The 16,889-nt window shown below is 50.5% G+C and overlaps 1 protein-coding gene and 1 pseudogene across 1 annotated transcript; both read right to left on the reverse strand.

Annotated features, from left to right (window-relative positions):
* Positions 1-3,396: 3,396 nt before the first annotated feature.
* On the reverse strand, positions 3,397-6,796 carry LOC119300442 (annotated as a pseudogene).
* Positions 6,797-9,961: 3,165 nt separating this feature from the next.
* LOC119304112 (beta-amylase 2, chloroplastic-like) lies at positions 9,962-13,172 on the reverse strand. The gene is made up of 2 exons (XM_037581274.1): positions 12,355-13,172; positions 9,962-11,422 (listed from the first exon to the last, which is right to left on the reverse strand). Exons 1-2 carry the CDS (start codon positions 12,918-12,920, stop codon positions 10,306-10,308), a joined length of 1,683 nt encoding a protein of 560 aa, XP_037437171.1. The 5' UTR covers positions 12,921-13,172; the 3' UTR covers positions 9,962-10,305.
* Between the last annotated feature and the right edge of the window lie 3,717 nt (positions 13,173-16,889).

Consider the following 16,889-nt stretch of genomic DNA (forward strand, 5'->3'; position numbering starts at 1 on the left):
GAATTATTCTCGTTGACTCCATGGCAAAAAAAACAAATTTATGACCACAATATAGCATGAGTAGTATACTTGTATCTAGCATTTTCTAGGAAATCTTTGGATCTGGATACAATAAAAGTCATTCCCTATTTAATCTTTTTATACGACTGCAATACTTGGTCATGTTAGATTCCATAAAATGTTTCAGGATTTTTTGACTTTTTTTGAATTACTAAATTATTTTTGAATATAGAGGGGTGTAGCACCCGAGAGCTGATATGCATTTCCGTTTTGTATCCCCCTTTTGTTGTTTATTATTTTTCTCTCTTCTTTCCTCTAGCTATATTATTTATTCACATGTCTGTATAGTTTCTTTTTTCGTTTTGAATACTTGACTTTGTATTTGTTATTTGAAAATCAATAAAAATACACGACAAAATCCTAACCTTTTCCTAAAAAAAACATACACAAAAGTCATGGTTGAGATATTTGGGCCAGAATACTTGATGGCATCCAATGACGAAGACGAGTAAAGACTGAGGAGGTCTGGGATGTTTGGATCAATGGACCGCATGCATCGAACATGCTGTTAACTAAAGCATGTACGGCAGACCCAACCGCTCGTATCTCTGCCGGTTCGGGCAAATTTGATAATTTTGACCTGTGAACGAAAACATTTCATAAAATAAACTGCATTGCAAAAAAATTCACTCAGCTGACCGTTTTGAGTGGCGCCCGACACGAAGGGCCACACCCTACGGTGCAGCGCCTAGCTCGCAGGCGTTGCAAGTTTGTCCAGCGTGGCACTCCGGGCCCCACTCCTGGTTGTGCAGCGCCTAGCTGAAAGGAGCTGCACAGTGTAGTGCAGCGTCTAGCTGAAAGGAGCTGCACTATCTTATATTAAAACCGTTATAACTTTTAATCCGTGTATCCGATGAAAACGAGCCTTATATCAATGTTGTGCATTTTTCTATGTTCTACGCAATGATGGCATTTTTATCTATGTTAGGATCAATTTTCTTGATGAAAACTCTATGGAAAAAGTGCATCATAATATAACTGTCAGAATCTGTTAAAACTTACAAATTTGGCATGATGATATCCATTGACCTATAACTCTTATGCATTTGTATCCTACATGAGTTTTGCACTACATAATGTGTACATTCACGCCATGCCTATCCTTGCCATGTTAATCATCTTTAACATGTTCATTTCTTGCATGTAAGTGACTAACATGATATAAATGAACTTCTGTTACAGAAAGTTGCATTTTGTAAGATCCATAGTAATTAATCCTGGCATCATATGAATATTATCTAACTATGAAAGTTGGAAAATCTTATGTCTACTTTATCTCCATGTAATTTTCATACCCACTAAATATTTGCATCACTATGTTTTTGAGACACTAAAGTACCTAAGGCAATATTCTACCAGATTAACACTTATGAATTTCACCAAGTCCCTCGATGTCAAGAGAACTTCGCATTTTGTAAAATGCATAGTAAATCAACCGTGCTTCATATGGAATAACTTTATATATGAATTTGAGCATCTCCATGTCTACTTTCAGTATACCACACATGTTTTCACAAAACATGTTCATATCTTGAGTTTTACCAAACCCCTTGGCATGAACTTGATATGTTTTCCATTTAGAATTTTGTGCAGATCGGTTTAGTTTTCCTGCTAGCTAAACTTTGTTTTTCATTATTCTAGTAAGATAAGCCTTCTGACTTCCAGCTAGTAGCACCAACAACTAGTTTTTCTGCTAATTCTGTTTTGTCATCCTGGTTAGCACTAGGGTGTCCTAAGCTATCAAGTTCAAACCGACTCACTCTGTACCGACCTTATACCCTATATATATAGCAGTACGCAATACAAGCAACTACATCTTTTTTCAGTAGCCTAAAAGTTGAGGTCAAATCAAAGAACATGTGCTCTTGCTACTGACAACAAACATTATAAGTGTTAAATTTTAAGAGTATATAAGTATATATCTTTACAAAATGCAAAGTTCTATTGACATCCAGTGACTTGGTGAAATTAACGTGTTAATCTAGTAGAATATTGCCTTAGGTACTTTAGTGTCCCAACAACATAGTGATGCAAATATTTAGTGGGTACGAAAATGACATGGACATTGATGAGGCACGGACTAGCGAGGCGCTAATTTGTGCGTGTAGATGGCCCGGTCTTTCACGGCGATGCTTGATCAACAGTCCGTCTTCTTGTTCCTCCTTGCAACCTCCAAGAATAATTTTCACCCACGTATGAAAATACACGAATAAAAATAATGATCTTCTTGGATCAGCACGTAGGTGTTGATGTGATGATCAACCCTCCGTTGCTAGTAAATTTTCACGATAGAAAAATCATAGATGATATACAAGATATGGTCGCCCGAAACTCGGATGTTTTCAGTATGTCTCATAACTCACGAATAAACCAAAACTGCCCCATGATGATCCTCCCCACGCCATGTTTTTCTTATAGTCCAAATCTGGTCATACTATGCATACATGACCATGCACGTCTCTTCGTCTTGAATCTAATGCATGCAACACTTCGTTGATCTTTGGTCTGCTAATTACAGAATTTATTCTCGATCCACACAACTGACATACATGACCATCGTTTCCTTGATGCAATCTGACCGCATGCATGACATTATTTTCCAATGCCTTCTCTCCTTAACTGGCTTAGCTTCGATAGCATTAACAATTGATGGTGCCATGCCCGTATCAGACATAAAGTAGACATAAGATCGATTTTCCAACTTCCATAATTAGATCATATTCATATGATGCCAGGATTAATTACTATGAATCTTACAAAATGCAACTTTTAGGGGTAGAAGTTCATTTAGTCACTTAGATGCACAAAATGAACATGTTAAAGATGATTAACATGGGAAGGACAGGCATGGTGTGAAAGTACACATTGCGTAGTGCAAAACTCATGTAGGATGCAAATGAATAAGGGCTATAGGTCAATGGATATCATCAAGCCAAGTTTGCAAATTTTAACAGATTCTGTCATTTATATTATGATGCACTTTTGCCACAGAGTTTTCATCAAGCAAATTGATCCTAACATAGATGAAAATGCCACCATTGCGTAGAGCACAGAAAAATGCACAACATTCATATAAGGCACGTTTTCATCGGATACACGGATTAAAAGTTACAACAGTTTTATATAAGATAATGCAGCTCCTTTCAGCTAGGCGCTGCACAACCAGGAGTGGGGTCCGGGGTGCCACGCTGGACAGACGTGCAACGCCTGCGAGCTGGGCGCTGCACCATAGGGTGTGGCGCCTTCGTGTCGGGCGCCACTCAAAACAGTCATCTGGGTGAATTTTTTTCAAAGCAGTTCATTTTGTGAAATCTTTTCGTCCACATGTCAAAATTGTCAAATTTGCCGCCGGTTCGCCACGCACCTGCACATCCCCCACAGCTCGGCCTCCAGCGCCATGATCACGGGGTCGTCGTCGCGCGACAACTGTGACAGCGCTACTGCACACTGCCGGTTGTTGAGTATCTTCACCGCCTCTCGGTGGTCGCCCCGTTCCGCCGTTGCCCTTGCCGCCGCGAAGTCCTCTGCCGCCTCCACCCGGATGCGCTCCCGCTCCACCTCTACCGACTGCTCCGATGCGTTCGGCGCGTGCTCCGGCCTCGCCACCACTGTGTCCTCCGTTGTCACGCTCACGCCCGCGCCGGTCGCCGCGTTTCTGTAGCTGAACACCACTTTCACCAGAGTAGCGGTGTCGCCGTTTGTTGCTTCAGCTCTTAGCACGGCCAGAGACAGCAAGAAACGCCTCTCCTCCTCGGCGTAGAGTTCCCCGATCCAGACCGTGGCGGCGCGGCCGTCCTCGTCGATGCGGCTCTCATAACTGCCAGACTTGACCGACATGACGCGGACCCCGGCGTGCACGCACGCGACGGCGATGCGAGCCTCAGAGCTGCCTGCCGATGCACTGGGTGAACGCGTCCTCGATCACCGCCTCGTTCTGGATGAATGAGAACGTGCCGCCCGTCGCCTCGGCGATGACGTGCATCGCGGCCGCGTCGTGGTCGTTGCCGAAGCCGAACGTGTGGATCGGTGTTGACCATTGACCATTCACAGTCAACGCCCGTGTGCGCGAAGACGGGCGGGATGAGCTCCTCGTAATTGTTGGCCTGGACGCTGGACGGCCCTGGGCCGTCGGAGAGGAGCAGGACGCTAGAGACGGCGTTCCTGTGCCGACGTTGGTCGAGTACCATGGCTGCCACACGGAGCCCCTCAGCAATGTTGGTGCCGCCGCCCGCCATGAGGGACTCCACGGCGCTCACGGACAAGGCCTTCCCGGTCTCTGACATGCGCGTGAGCTTGGTTCGGCGGCGCGCCACGGAGGAGAAGGACACGACGGAGAGGCGGTCATCAGGGCCGAGATTGGCGATGACGACCCGCATGGCCTGCTTCAGCAGCGCCAACTTGTACCCTCTCATGCTGCCACCGACGTCAAGAACTGTCACAAGGTCTACGGGCGCGCACGACGTGTCGCCACCTGCCGCCATGATCTTGGTCATCCCGGGAGCCTGGACGTGCACGAGCATGGCGAAGTTGTCGCTGGACGAATCCCTAGCGATGGCTGGGTACTCGCTCTGCGTCTTGACGACAACTGCTTCGTTCGACGCGGCGGCTGGTGACCGGTTGTCAGCTGGTGGCCCAGAGGCTGGACCAACCTGCTCGTCGTCATCGAAGACGACCGTAGGCGACTCAGCCTGCCCGATACGCACGGGTGGCGGCGGCGGTGGCGGACGTAGCTGCGTGGGCAAGCGCAGACACGACGATGTCAGTGGTGGCGTAGGCTGACCGTGTTCGGAGCCTCCTGCATATTCTTCTTCAGCTTGTAGCTTCTGCCCTCGGCTGATGCCTCCCGTGCCCTGCGCGAGCGCAGCAGCATGGCGCGCATAGCCGGTGTCGCGTACGACAATGTCGGCTCGTTCGATGCCAACTTTACTGGCGGCGCCGCCGCCGGTGCGGCCATAGATTCCACCGAGATCTCGTCCACCAGATTCATCTGCCTCGAGGTAGCGCGTTGTTGCTGGTGTGCGCTCATGCCGGAGAGCATGTACGCCCTACCCGACAGCGCGTAGCTCTGCCGGTTCGACACGTGCCTGCGCATCTCCTGCAGCCCGGCCTCTAGCGCCACGGTCACGGGGGCGCCGTCGCGCGCCGCCTCTGACAGCGCCACTGCACGTTGGTGGTTCTTGAGTATCGCCGCCGCCTCTTGGTGCTCGCCCCGCTGAGCTGCTGCCCTCGCCGCCACGATGTCCTCGGCCGCATCTACCCGGACACGCTCCCACTCAACCTCCACCGACCGCTCCGCGTCCGCCGCGTGCTCCGGCCTCGCCACCACTGTATCCTTGGCCGACATGCTCACGTCCGCGCCGGTCGCCGCATCTCTGTAGCTGAATGACACATTCAACAGAGCGGTGGTGTCACCGTCTGTCGCTTCGGCTCTTGGCACGGTCAGGATCAGCAAGAAATGCCTCTCCTCATCAGCGTATAGTTCCCCGACCCAGACCGTAGCGGCGCGGCCATCCTTGTCGATGCGGCTCTCGTAACTGCCGGACTTGAGCGACATGACACGGACCCCGGGGTGCACACACGCGACAACGATGCGAGCCTCCTGGACCACGACAGAGAGCAGCCCGCCGACGCACTGTGCGAACGCGTCCTGGATCACCGCCTCGTTCTCGACGAACGAGAACGTGCCGCCTGTAGCCTCGGCGATGATGTACATCGCGGCCGCGTCGTGGTCATTGCCGAAGCCGAAAGTGTGGATTGGCACTGACCATTCACCGTCAGCACACGTGCGCGTGAAGGTGGTCGGGACGAGGTCCTCGTAGTCGTTGGCCTGGACGCCGGACGACTCCTGGTGCCTCATCATGATGTAGTTGTCCTGGCCATCGGAGAGGAGCATGACGCTCGAGACGGCATTCCTGTGTCGGCGCTGGTCGAGTACCATGGCTGCCATACGGAGCCCCTCGGCGATGTCGGTGCAGCCGCCCGCCGTGAGGGACTCCACGGCGCTCACGGACAGGGCCTTGCCGGCCTCCGACATGCGCACGAGCCTGGTCACCCGGCGCGCCTTCATGTTGAAGGACACGACGGAGAGGCGGTCGTCGGGGCCGAGATTGGCGATGACGAACCGCATGGCCTGCTTCAACAGCGTCAATTTTTGCCCGCTCATACTATGACTCACATCGAGAACCGTCACGAGGTCCACCGGCGCGCGCGGCGGGTCGCCACCGGCCGCCGTGATGTCGGTCATCCTGGGAGCCTGGATGTGAACGAGCACGGCGAAGTTGTCGCTGGACGAATCCCTGGCGACGGCCGGGTATTCATTGTGCGTCTTGACGACAACTGTTTTGTTCGATGCGGCGGCTGGTGAGCGGGGGAATGATGCACGAGCGGAGGAAAGCGGGACGAGTGTCTATCTGCGGCCGCACCGGCGGAGGCGGCGGAGGTGGAGGTGGTGTGGGTCGCCGGAACGGCGGTGCAGAGCGGGCGGACGCTGGCAGAGATGCAACTGAAGTGGAACGTGTGGGAGCACTCCGCCGTGAAGATGGCCTGCCCACCGCCGGCGCCCGTGCCACCGAGACAGATCGCGCAGGGATTGGTCTACGCACAAACAAACGAACGGTTTCAGGTTTGAGGTGGCAAATTTGCATCGAGAAACTTGATCTGGAGAAGAATTCTTTCATCAGCTGAATGAAAAAGAGAGAAAGGGTTAGCACGCACGGACCTGCTCAGGGATCTCCATCTCTTGAAGCTGAAGCTGCTACGAAATGAAATGGAAATTGAATTTCGTGTATATATAAAACGAGGCGACGTGGACACGTATCAGTGTACCATCGTGCAGGCCACGCGCGCGCCTTCCTTGTCGACCCCGACTTCATGAAATAATCAACCAATCAAGAGAATAACCAATGCTCCCTCTGTACGTACGCGTTAAGGGATGCACAACATCAAGGATGATCGATAAATTTAGGCGGAGCGGATTTGCTGACATTGAGTTGCTATATAAGTGCATCTAACCAATCCTTAAAAAATTGAACTCGTCTTTTTTGGGAGTTCGCTGCACGATCCCTAAAACCTTTACAGAGGAGAAAATGCTCCTCTTCTAAGTTTGACAACCAGCCCAACTCTCTTATTTAAAAGGATCGGTGACAAGTCCGGAGTAAAACTCATGTGCCTTGTGCGAAGCACACCGCCGGCCGTCCGCCGCCCCTGATGTGGTGACCGCAAAAAATAGAACCCTCAACATCCGGTGACCCTCGCCAGCTTAGGAATCTCGCCGGCGGCGAGGAATTTGGACGATTCACAGTTCGACCCACCTCGACGGCGGACTGCTTGCACTAGTGTCGTTGCCGTGGCCGTGGACCATGAACTCGAGCGCTTCGACACCTCCCGCATGTCGGGTGCCACGAGCGCGTGAAGAGGCGTCGTCCTGCGTGGTGAAGTACTATATGTCAGTCGCCGCGTGCGCTAATGGTGCTTGTGCGTATGTGTGCTGATACAGCGTGTGCGTGCACAGCCGCTGGTAGGATATGTGTTCATTTGCGTGCGTGCACAGCCTCCGGCATACGCATTTGTGCGTGTTGCGCGTATTTGCTAGCCATGCGTGGATGCATCTGTTCGTGTTGTGCAGGCTGCGCGTGTCCGAGCTACTTCACTCGCGGTCACCGTAGACAGACAACTCTGGCTAGGTGAGCCGGGGAAGGAAGAAGAAGATGATGAAGAGAGACTTCCATGTGGGGTCAATTCGTTTGAGAAGTCAAATTTGAGCTGCTGTCAACAAGGACTTTCAACGGAGTGAACAGCCGAGGGATGACGCCCACGAAGTGGAAGTGTGACGCGTTCTTGGAGTCCCAAGAGCTCCACGGTGACTTCACATGGCTTTGCGAACAATGTCGGCATGTGAGTTTTCAGTGACTTTCATTACCCGACATACCGCAACGTCACCGTGGAGTTCCTCTCTACCTTCGAGCAAACTCTCGAGGATTCAAGGGTGCCGGCGATCTGCTCCTTCACACTCGGGGGAGTTCAGCATACGATGACGCTTGAGCAGGGTTTTAGAACCAAGGGGTTCTCGACATTAGGGGCGTGCACATCGCTGATGCATTGAGTACTTGGGGATATTGATAGTCCCATGATACCTCACACGGTTATAAACTAATGGCAATGGGCGATGGCAGCACATGGCAAGCCCATGCATTCTGAATATGCACATGACACCAATCTTTGCTGCTAGATGATTATGTAAGTGCCCCAAACCTAAGCCTTATACATTGTCTATTCGAAAAAAATCTCTAGTTTAAAATTTAATTTAGTGTGCACTGTACTATAGATATAAATAGTTTTCTTTGTATCTTCGTTAAAATTTGTAAAGTTAGATTTTGAAAAAAATCTATACACACTACATTATGTGTGTGTGTGCGTGCGTGTGTTTGAGAGAGAGAGAGAGAGAGAGTATTTCGCAAAAATCACTTTTTTTCATTCCGTAAATCTGCAGTTCTTGGAGTGAGAAGTGAGGGGTAAAGCAGACCATTGGATGAAGATTGTATGGTTGATGAGAGGCTAAGTCACTCAGTCGATGATGTGGCAACTCAAAGTCAGATCATCCACTCCAAAACTGTACTCCCTCCATCTCATAATATAAGATCGTTTTGCAAGCTAAAACAGTTAGCCTGCAAAACGATCTTATATTGACATTATATTATGAGACGAGGAGAGTAGAAAATAGCAACAAATTAGTGCTCGCCAAGCTCTGTTCATGATTTCACTTTAGGGGAATAGATACAGCAAGTTTTACAACATTTTCAAGTATCGATCTTACAGTGCAACACTGCTACTGCGGCAGCTTAGTACGTAGTACATCAGCCCTGCAAGCTTTCGAGGTAGCAACGCCAAAACCGGCATCGCCATGCCATCGAAGCTTCAGGCGCGGCAACTACTCCCAAGTCACCCGATCGATCAATTGATCCCTCTATGTTTCCTTCCCACCTTCGTTCGGTACACACCACGACATACATGTATTACAACAAATCATAGTACGTATGTATGTATGCACGTACATTTGTGAAATAAGAGAAATAAAAAATGATATTTGTGTGTTCACTTTCCATCTTTCATACTCCCTCCGTTTCGTTCTATAGTGCATATAGTAGGTCAAACCTCACATACTTTCTAAATCTTTGGACAAAAACATTTACATTTAGAATGATAAGCATATATCATTAGTTTCATTATAAGTAGTTTCACATTTTATATATTTAGTACATACTACAGATATAAATAGTTTTCTTTGTAACTTTGGTTAAAATTTCTAAAGTTAGATTTTTAGAAAGATCTAAATGCACCACATTATGTGTGTATGTGTGTGTGAGAGAGAGCAGTTCACAAAATCACTTTTTTTTTCATTTCATAAATATTTAGTTCTTAGGTACGGAAGTGAGGGGTAAAGCAGACCATTGGATGAAGATTGTATGGTTGATGAGAGGCTAAGTCAGTCAGACAATGACGTGGCAACTCAAAGTACAATCCGCTCCAAAGCGGTACTCCCTCCATTTCATTCCATAAATATAGTCCCAAACAGCCTGTAAAACGATCTTATCTTATACTCCCTCCGTTCCGACAAGTATCCATAAATATAGTCCCAAAATCCATAAATATAGTCCCAAACAGCCTGTAAAACGATCTTATATTATACTCTCTCCGTTCCGAATTACTCGTCGTAGAAATAAATGTATTTAGATCTTATATTATACTATCTCTGTTCCAAATTACTGTCGTAGAAATGAATGTATTTAGATGTATTTTAGTTTGAGATACATCCATTTCTACGGCGAGTAATTTGAAACGGAGAGTTATGGGCGGACGAAGAGTAGAAGATAGAACGAAGAGAGTAGAAGATAGCAACAAGAAATGAGTGGTCGCCAAGCTCTGTTCTTCATTGATTTCACTTTAGTGGAACAGATACAGCAAGGCGTTACAGCATTTTCGAGTATCGATCTTACAGTGCAACACTGCTACTGCGGTAGCTTAGTACGTAGTAGTACATCAGTCCCCTGCAAGCTTTCGAGGTCGGTAGCGAGGCCGAAACCGGCATCGCCATGCCATCGAAGCTTCAGGCGCGGCAACTACTCCCAAGTCACCCGATCGATGGATCGATGGATCCCCCTACGTTTCCTTCCCACCTTCGTTCGGTACACACCTTGGATCATCACGGTACGTACGTACGTACGTACGTATGTATGCATGCATAGTTGATTAGTTGCAGAGGGCGACGGCGGCCTCCTGGATGACGCCTTGGGTGGCGTGGGCGACGTTATGAGCCTCGCGCTCCACCTGCTCCCGGCTCACGTCCCTGACGCCGGTCTCCGTCATGCGCTTGACGAAGGCGGCGAAGCGGCGCCAGTTGTCGGGCTGGAAGAGGTCGGGGCCCATGCGGAGGTAGGTGAAGGCGACCATGCGGTCCTCCTCGGCCTTCTCGGCGGCGGTGGCCAGCACCTGGTCGTGCGCCGTCTCGTCGTACCTGGGCAGGGCGTTCTCGCCGGCGAGGCCCACGCCGGCCTCCTTGGCGGCGCCGGCCACCTGGCTGACGAGCGCCTCGGGCATGCACTGCGCGTCCTGCGGCTGCTCGTGGTTGCGCATCTCGACGCAGGTGAAGTTGAGCACGGCGCCGTGGCGGGCGATCATGCGCGCGATGGGCAGGTACCCGTCGTGGTTCCTGGTGTTGTAGTAGCCGGCGGTGAGCTCGGGGGCGTGGGAGCGGGTGCCGTAGTGCCAGTGGATGCCGGCCACCTTGATGGAGACCTTGACGCCGGTGCTGCCGGTGAAGACGGAGGAGCAGGCGGAGAGGATGCGCTCGCCGTGCTCGATCAGCATCTGCGAGTACCAGCTCATGAAGAACTGGCCGTAGTCGGTGTTCCATCCTCCGTCGCGGCGGAAGAAGCCGGTGTCCTCGGGCCACTGGTTGTAGCTGCCCGAGTCCTCGGGGCCGGCGTTGCCCCACTCGGGCCTGCCCACGGCCTCGGCGGCGGCCTTGAGGCTGGCGCGCATGTAGCGGTCGTAGCACTGGAACTCGCCGATGCCGGGGAAGGACCAGGTGCCGTTGCTCTCCGGGTAGGAGGGGTAGCGGAGCTCGCCGGCGGGGCCCATGCCGACCTGGATCTCGCAGATGGTGTTGCCCATGTAGGGCGCGAGGTGGTCGCGGAAGGCGCGCATGAAGTCGGCGTAGCACTGGATGGGGGTGCGGCCCTTGAGCGCCGGGAGCGCGTCGGCGCCCAGCGAGATGTACTCGTAGTTCCGGCGGCCGCACCTGTCCGTGTACGCCAGGTCCTGGTCCTGGTCCATCTCCTCCGTCACCCATTTCGGAAGTGGTATGCTGCATCCATGCACAACACACGTCAACTATTTGACCAATTATATTGGAAACAAATTACTAATTAGTGGAGTGTGAAACATTATAAGAGCAACAGTAATTTTTTTAGCAATATTACTGGATGTAATCTTTTATTATTTCTAATATCTGTTGTACTATCATGGTTAAAGATGAATAGATCGAAAGTTTCTTAGGAAAAAATAATTTTCAACGAGAGTAACAATTCACATAAAAAACATAGTTGTGGTCAGAAATCACATGCAGAGTGGGCAGGACACGTGCATACGGGGGCAAGCGCCACCGTCCACAGGGCAGGGAGTACTTTTCGTTATCCAAGCTCTACGTGTCGTCTGAGCTGAGGCCAGTTTTCTTTCATTTTTTCAAGATCACGAGGTCCGGGAAATTGTGACCGTCCACGTCCTACAGCTCGAGAAAGTGCGTGGGAAACGAGCCCGTGTCACTTCTACGGCACGACTTGTCCGTTGGCACTCAAATCACCAACGGAAGCTTTGCCATGAGCGCCAGGAAGAAGATAACAAGTTTTCTTTTCTTAACTATGTTTGCCTCAATGGTCTCTCATCTACACAGTTGTATACGTAGTACTGTACTCATCATAGCGTCTGTCTACCACATGATACTGCAAGTGCAAGTGCAAGTGGCTACAAAGTACAAACTAATGGCAATGGGCGGTGGCAGCACATGGCAAGCCCATGGAACCACAAAATCCAAAAACACCATCTAATTCAGGCTTGGCTTCTACTGCACATGTACGTGTCTACCCCGTAATTTCCAGCTGAGAGTACATGGAATGATGGAAAAATACAAGAATGTACGCAAGGATGATCAAGATGAGCACGCATGTACGTATATATATGTGTACTAGACTTGGATAGAAAGAGGAGTGGATGGAGAAGAGGGAGCAGAGCACGACGTACTTGACTGAGTCTCCGACGTTGCCGCCGCACTGGTGGAAAGACATGACGGCCTGCACCTTGAGCCCGGCCTTCTTGGCCATCTCCATGAGCTCGATGTAGCCGGCGAAGTTGTACTGGCCGGGGCCTTCGCTCTCGGCGATGCCCCACCACACGTCCACCATGATGCCGGCCGCGCCCGCGCTCTTGAGCGCCGCCAGGGACGCCTGCATCGCCTTGCGCCGGTTCAGCGCGCTGCCGTCCTTGCGCACCGTGTCCAGCGGCATCATCACGAACACCGGCACGCCCACCTTGCGCGCCTCCTCGCCGCCCGCGTCCGGGTGCTCGGCCTCGCCCTGCTGCTGCTGGTCGGGCGCCATGGCCTGGAACATCTCCTGCGCCTGCGGCTGCGCGGGCTCCACCAGCTGCGTCTGCATCCTCAGGCTGCTCGCCTGCGCCTGCGCCACGACGGAGCTGGCGGCGGCGGCGGCGGCGGGCGAGGCCGCCGCGAACACCGAAGCGCGCGCGCCCGGCGCCGGGGTGGCCGCGATGCCTGCAGCGCCGGTCTGGTGGGTCAGGTTGAGGGCCATGTGGACGACGACGACGACGACGACGGGCTGGGCCGGATCACGTGCGACGGAGAGCTTGGACGACGACGGACGGACGGACGCTGCTCAAACTCCGATCAGATCACCGGTGACGACAGAACCGGACGGGCGAACGGGGTTTATTGAATGTGTTCGCCGGTCGGAATGGTTCTGGGAATGGGGTGGAAACGGAGTCGACTCCGGACCTAGATTTATTGCTGCGGCCTGCCTCGACCGAAGGGAAGGAAATGGGTGGGGCTGACGATGGAGGGGGGTGGCGGGGGGCTTAAATAGCGAGACGAAAGGTGGACGTGGCGCGTGCTCCGCCGGTGAGGGCAACGTGAGGCGGTGCGGCGCGGGCGCGGAGGCCCGGGGAATGGACGGCGACGCGTGAACCGGCCTCGAAGCGACGTGTGCGGCGGCGCGGGCGGCGCGCGCGGCCACGTCGGGCTCGGAGGAGGCCCGTGCGCGACGCGTGTCACCGGCCCGGTTTCGGCGGTCTCTCTCGCTGTACTTCCCGCCATGTCCTGCGGCTTCCGTGTGCGGAAAATGCGTCGGCCATTTTTTCTGTACGGGGAGGGAGTATTTTTCTCGTCCACGGATGGGTGGATTAGATCGGACGTGGTCGGTCGGCCCGGCTCGGCTGGACGTGGTGTGCCAGCCACATGATGCGGCGCAGGCACAGATCCCGTGAAGGTAAAGTGATCAGTGTGATCATGGCAACTGCTGCATGTTGCATTAGAAGAGTATCGGATCAGTGTATGGGTCAACGCAGATGGGTTCATTGACAGCGCAATAAACAAGTTTTTTAGTATGTACTATAAGGCTGAAGAGAGGATGAGGAGGAGAAATCTGTAAGCACCAAATACTGCAGGTTTTAGACAGACCTATACATCGGAAAGAACGACGGAGAGAAAACGTTGGGTCATGGCCACCATCGCTGAGTTATTGCTTCACGGATTTGAGCTCACATGGCAAGTTGGCTCAAGTTTCACCTGATCCTTCCTCCCAAAGGTTGGGGTTTCACCTGGGAAAAAAAAGGTTGGGGTTTCACCCCTTCCCCGAAAAAAGAAGTCCACTTGATTTGTGGCAAGCGTTTAACCTAGTTTTTGTAGAAGGCGCTCGAACCGAAGTATTTTATCACTTTAGCTATTTGTAAGTCACCTGAATTTAGAATTTAGGAGAGTCAAATTTCATGTGAAGGAAGGAACAGTTGGAGGAAAGGAAGAAGCTCGGAGAAGCCATCTTGATCTATCTTAGAGAGGTAGGCGACCCCATTATTAATCCTAGGGGTGCAGGGTGGTGCAGGTTTCGACGATTGAAAGAAGAGCTGAAGGTTGAAGAAAGTTTTGCATCGAAAGCAAATTGTATTTTCGACTTACACCTAGCTAGTCCCGTATTTTTATCGATGGCCGTTTTATACAGCTACGCTCTACTCAGATGCGATATATTCGGCAATATACGTGGCATAGAATAAACCCAGTATTATCTGCTATATGCAAACATCTGAGCCACAACAAAGCCAGGCGGTACTCCAAATCTATGCGGTTGAGAATTTTGAGCATATGTTCCAGCCATTTTATCCACTTAGGAGCTGTAGCTTTCTTTTGATGTTAAAGCGAAGCTATCCTTTTACGTAGATCTTTGATATGCATCTCGTAGCTGCTACCGTACACAGGAATTACGTGGGAAATCCATCGCTCGTGAAATTTGCAGCTTCTCAAAAGGAACTTGTAGAACAAACAATTGCCCCATCTACCAAAAGCAAATATATCCAGCGGCATGAGTGCATGACGAGACTAAAATCAACCACACGAAATCTTTAATGTTTTTCTTTTGCGGGAAACAAAATCTTTAATGTTAACCACAGAGAAGTTCACACTCCGAGGAGCAAAAAGAGAACTACTTGGGACCAAAACATTCGGAACAAGCATAGATACTAAGGGGGTGTTCGAAATCTCTCCCGTCTGCTAACTCCGCTCCGTGCGGGGAGCGCAGTCTGAGCCGCTCCCAGTAATTGTGTTGGCGCTCCGTCCGCTCCGGGAGCTGCTGTGGCGGAGCGGAGAGTATCCGAACAGGGCTTAAGAACCAACTCAAGCTTCTGCTTAGGAAACAAGCGCTCTAGCAACCACCCCTGAGATCGTTAACGACGTCGTATGGCATGGGGGTGACCGTCTCAATGGTGCCGCCCTCCACGGATGGGTGGATTAGATCAGACGTGGTTGATCGGGTCGGCTCGGCTGTGCAATCTTTTTCTGAGTTCTTATGGTGTTACTCACATGACGCGGCGTAGGCATAGGCACAGGCACAAACCCCGTGAAGGTAAAGTGATCGATCGGTTGATTTTGTACTAAGGCTGAAGAGGGGATGAGGAGGAGAAATCTGTAAGCACCAGTTATTACAGATTTTAGACAGACTCATATAGGAAGACGAAAGGAAAATGTTGGGTCATTTTTTTTCAACCGGGCTCACACCCTTTCTATTAATTTCTTAACGAAAATATACAGTACAGAGTTCAACCATCAGAAAAGTGCAAAACATACTAAAAGCAACTGGACTAAAAGAGAGGGGAAAGGGGAGGAGCGAGTTGGAGCATTAACAGAAAACCCGTTGTGGACGCTCAAGCTCGAGGTATCCACCACGGGATGAAAACCTGTTAACACTACATGTCTCGGAGACAGAACGGTCCCAATGGGACACAAAAGTGACAATGGCATACTCGGAGACTGAGCAGTACCAATGGGACACATAAGCCACACGACACAAACAAACTCGCACTACGCAATAGGTATCCAACCTCTGTGAGCAACAAAATATGAGAAGAACCAGCAACCAGGAGAGTCGACGCTCTTGCACCTCACGGAACAACAGTAGTATCATCAATTTGTTGCGCGATTGGTTCGCCAACATCGATGCAACCTGCACCACCCTTTGTACGCTGGCCTGAAACGCCTCCTTGTCCTCAACTTTCAGCAGCCCTGCCCAGTAAAGAAGAAAAGAACAAGTAGTGAAAACAACTTTCAACGGGGTGCGAAAAGTATAACCCTCAAAGGTAGTTTTGTTACGGGTGCACCAAATCCTCCAACAAATTCCGGAAATAATCATCATATAGAATCCCCCCTCGCCCCCGGGAAGAAACAATACAGGCAAGCCCAACACTTTTCCACAAGTATCTAGGACAACTTGAAGTCCGCATAGCCAGGCCAAACACCCCCCAAACAGAGCGAGCAAACGAGCAAGTAAAGAATAAATGACCAGCCGACTCAATATTGGAACAAAATGAGCATGCAGGACCCCCCCTCGGTTCCTCTCACGCATGTTTTCTCGGATAGGGATCACATTTGAAATAGCTGGCACACAAAGATCTTAATTTTCAACAAGATGTGAGCTTTCCCCACCGGCTTATAATTTGGACCAGCCAAGTTTTTTTCCAACCAACGATACACTGATTTAACCGAGAACACCCGCTTACTAGTTAGAGCCTAAGCAATAGAGTCAGGTATATCTCTGAACTCATAAGATCTTGCTTGAGAATAATCTCACGCCATTGATCCAGTAACTCCCCAAACAGCATATGGGGGAAAAGGCAAATCAAAACCAACTTGGACATACTCCATCAAAGTACAATTTTCATTAGAACATATATCAAACAAGTCACGAAAATGAGTCCAAAAAGGCACAACAAATGCCTAGGGATCAAGCCATAGACGAGCCAAGCTCCCATTATTAACAATGATCTTCCTCCCTGCCATATATACATTCTTGACTTTCATGATAGCTTTCCAGCAGGGGGAATCAGACACCCGCGGTTGAATGGACGCCACAGTATGTCTTTTAAAGTATCTAGCATGAACAATTTGTTGCCATCAACCCTTGCTTGTCTCCAATTTCCACCACCATTTGGTTAAATAGCTAAATTTTTATGCAAATCCTTAACCCCCAGGCCACCCATGCATTTAGTACGACATACCC

Source organism: Triticum dicoccoides, chromosome 5A (assembly GCF_002162155.2).
Source record: "Triticum dicoccoides isolate Atlit2015 ecotype Zavitan chromosome 5A, WEW_v2.0, whole genome shotgun sequence".
In the NCBI taxonomy this organism is placed as follows: domain Eukaryota; kingdom Viridiplantae; phylum Streptophyta; class Magnoliopsida; order Poales; family Poaceae; genus Triticum; species Triticum dicoccoides.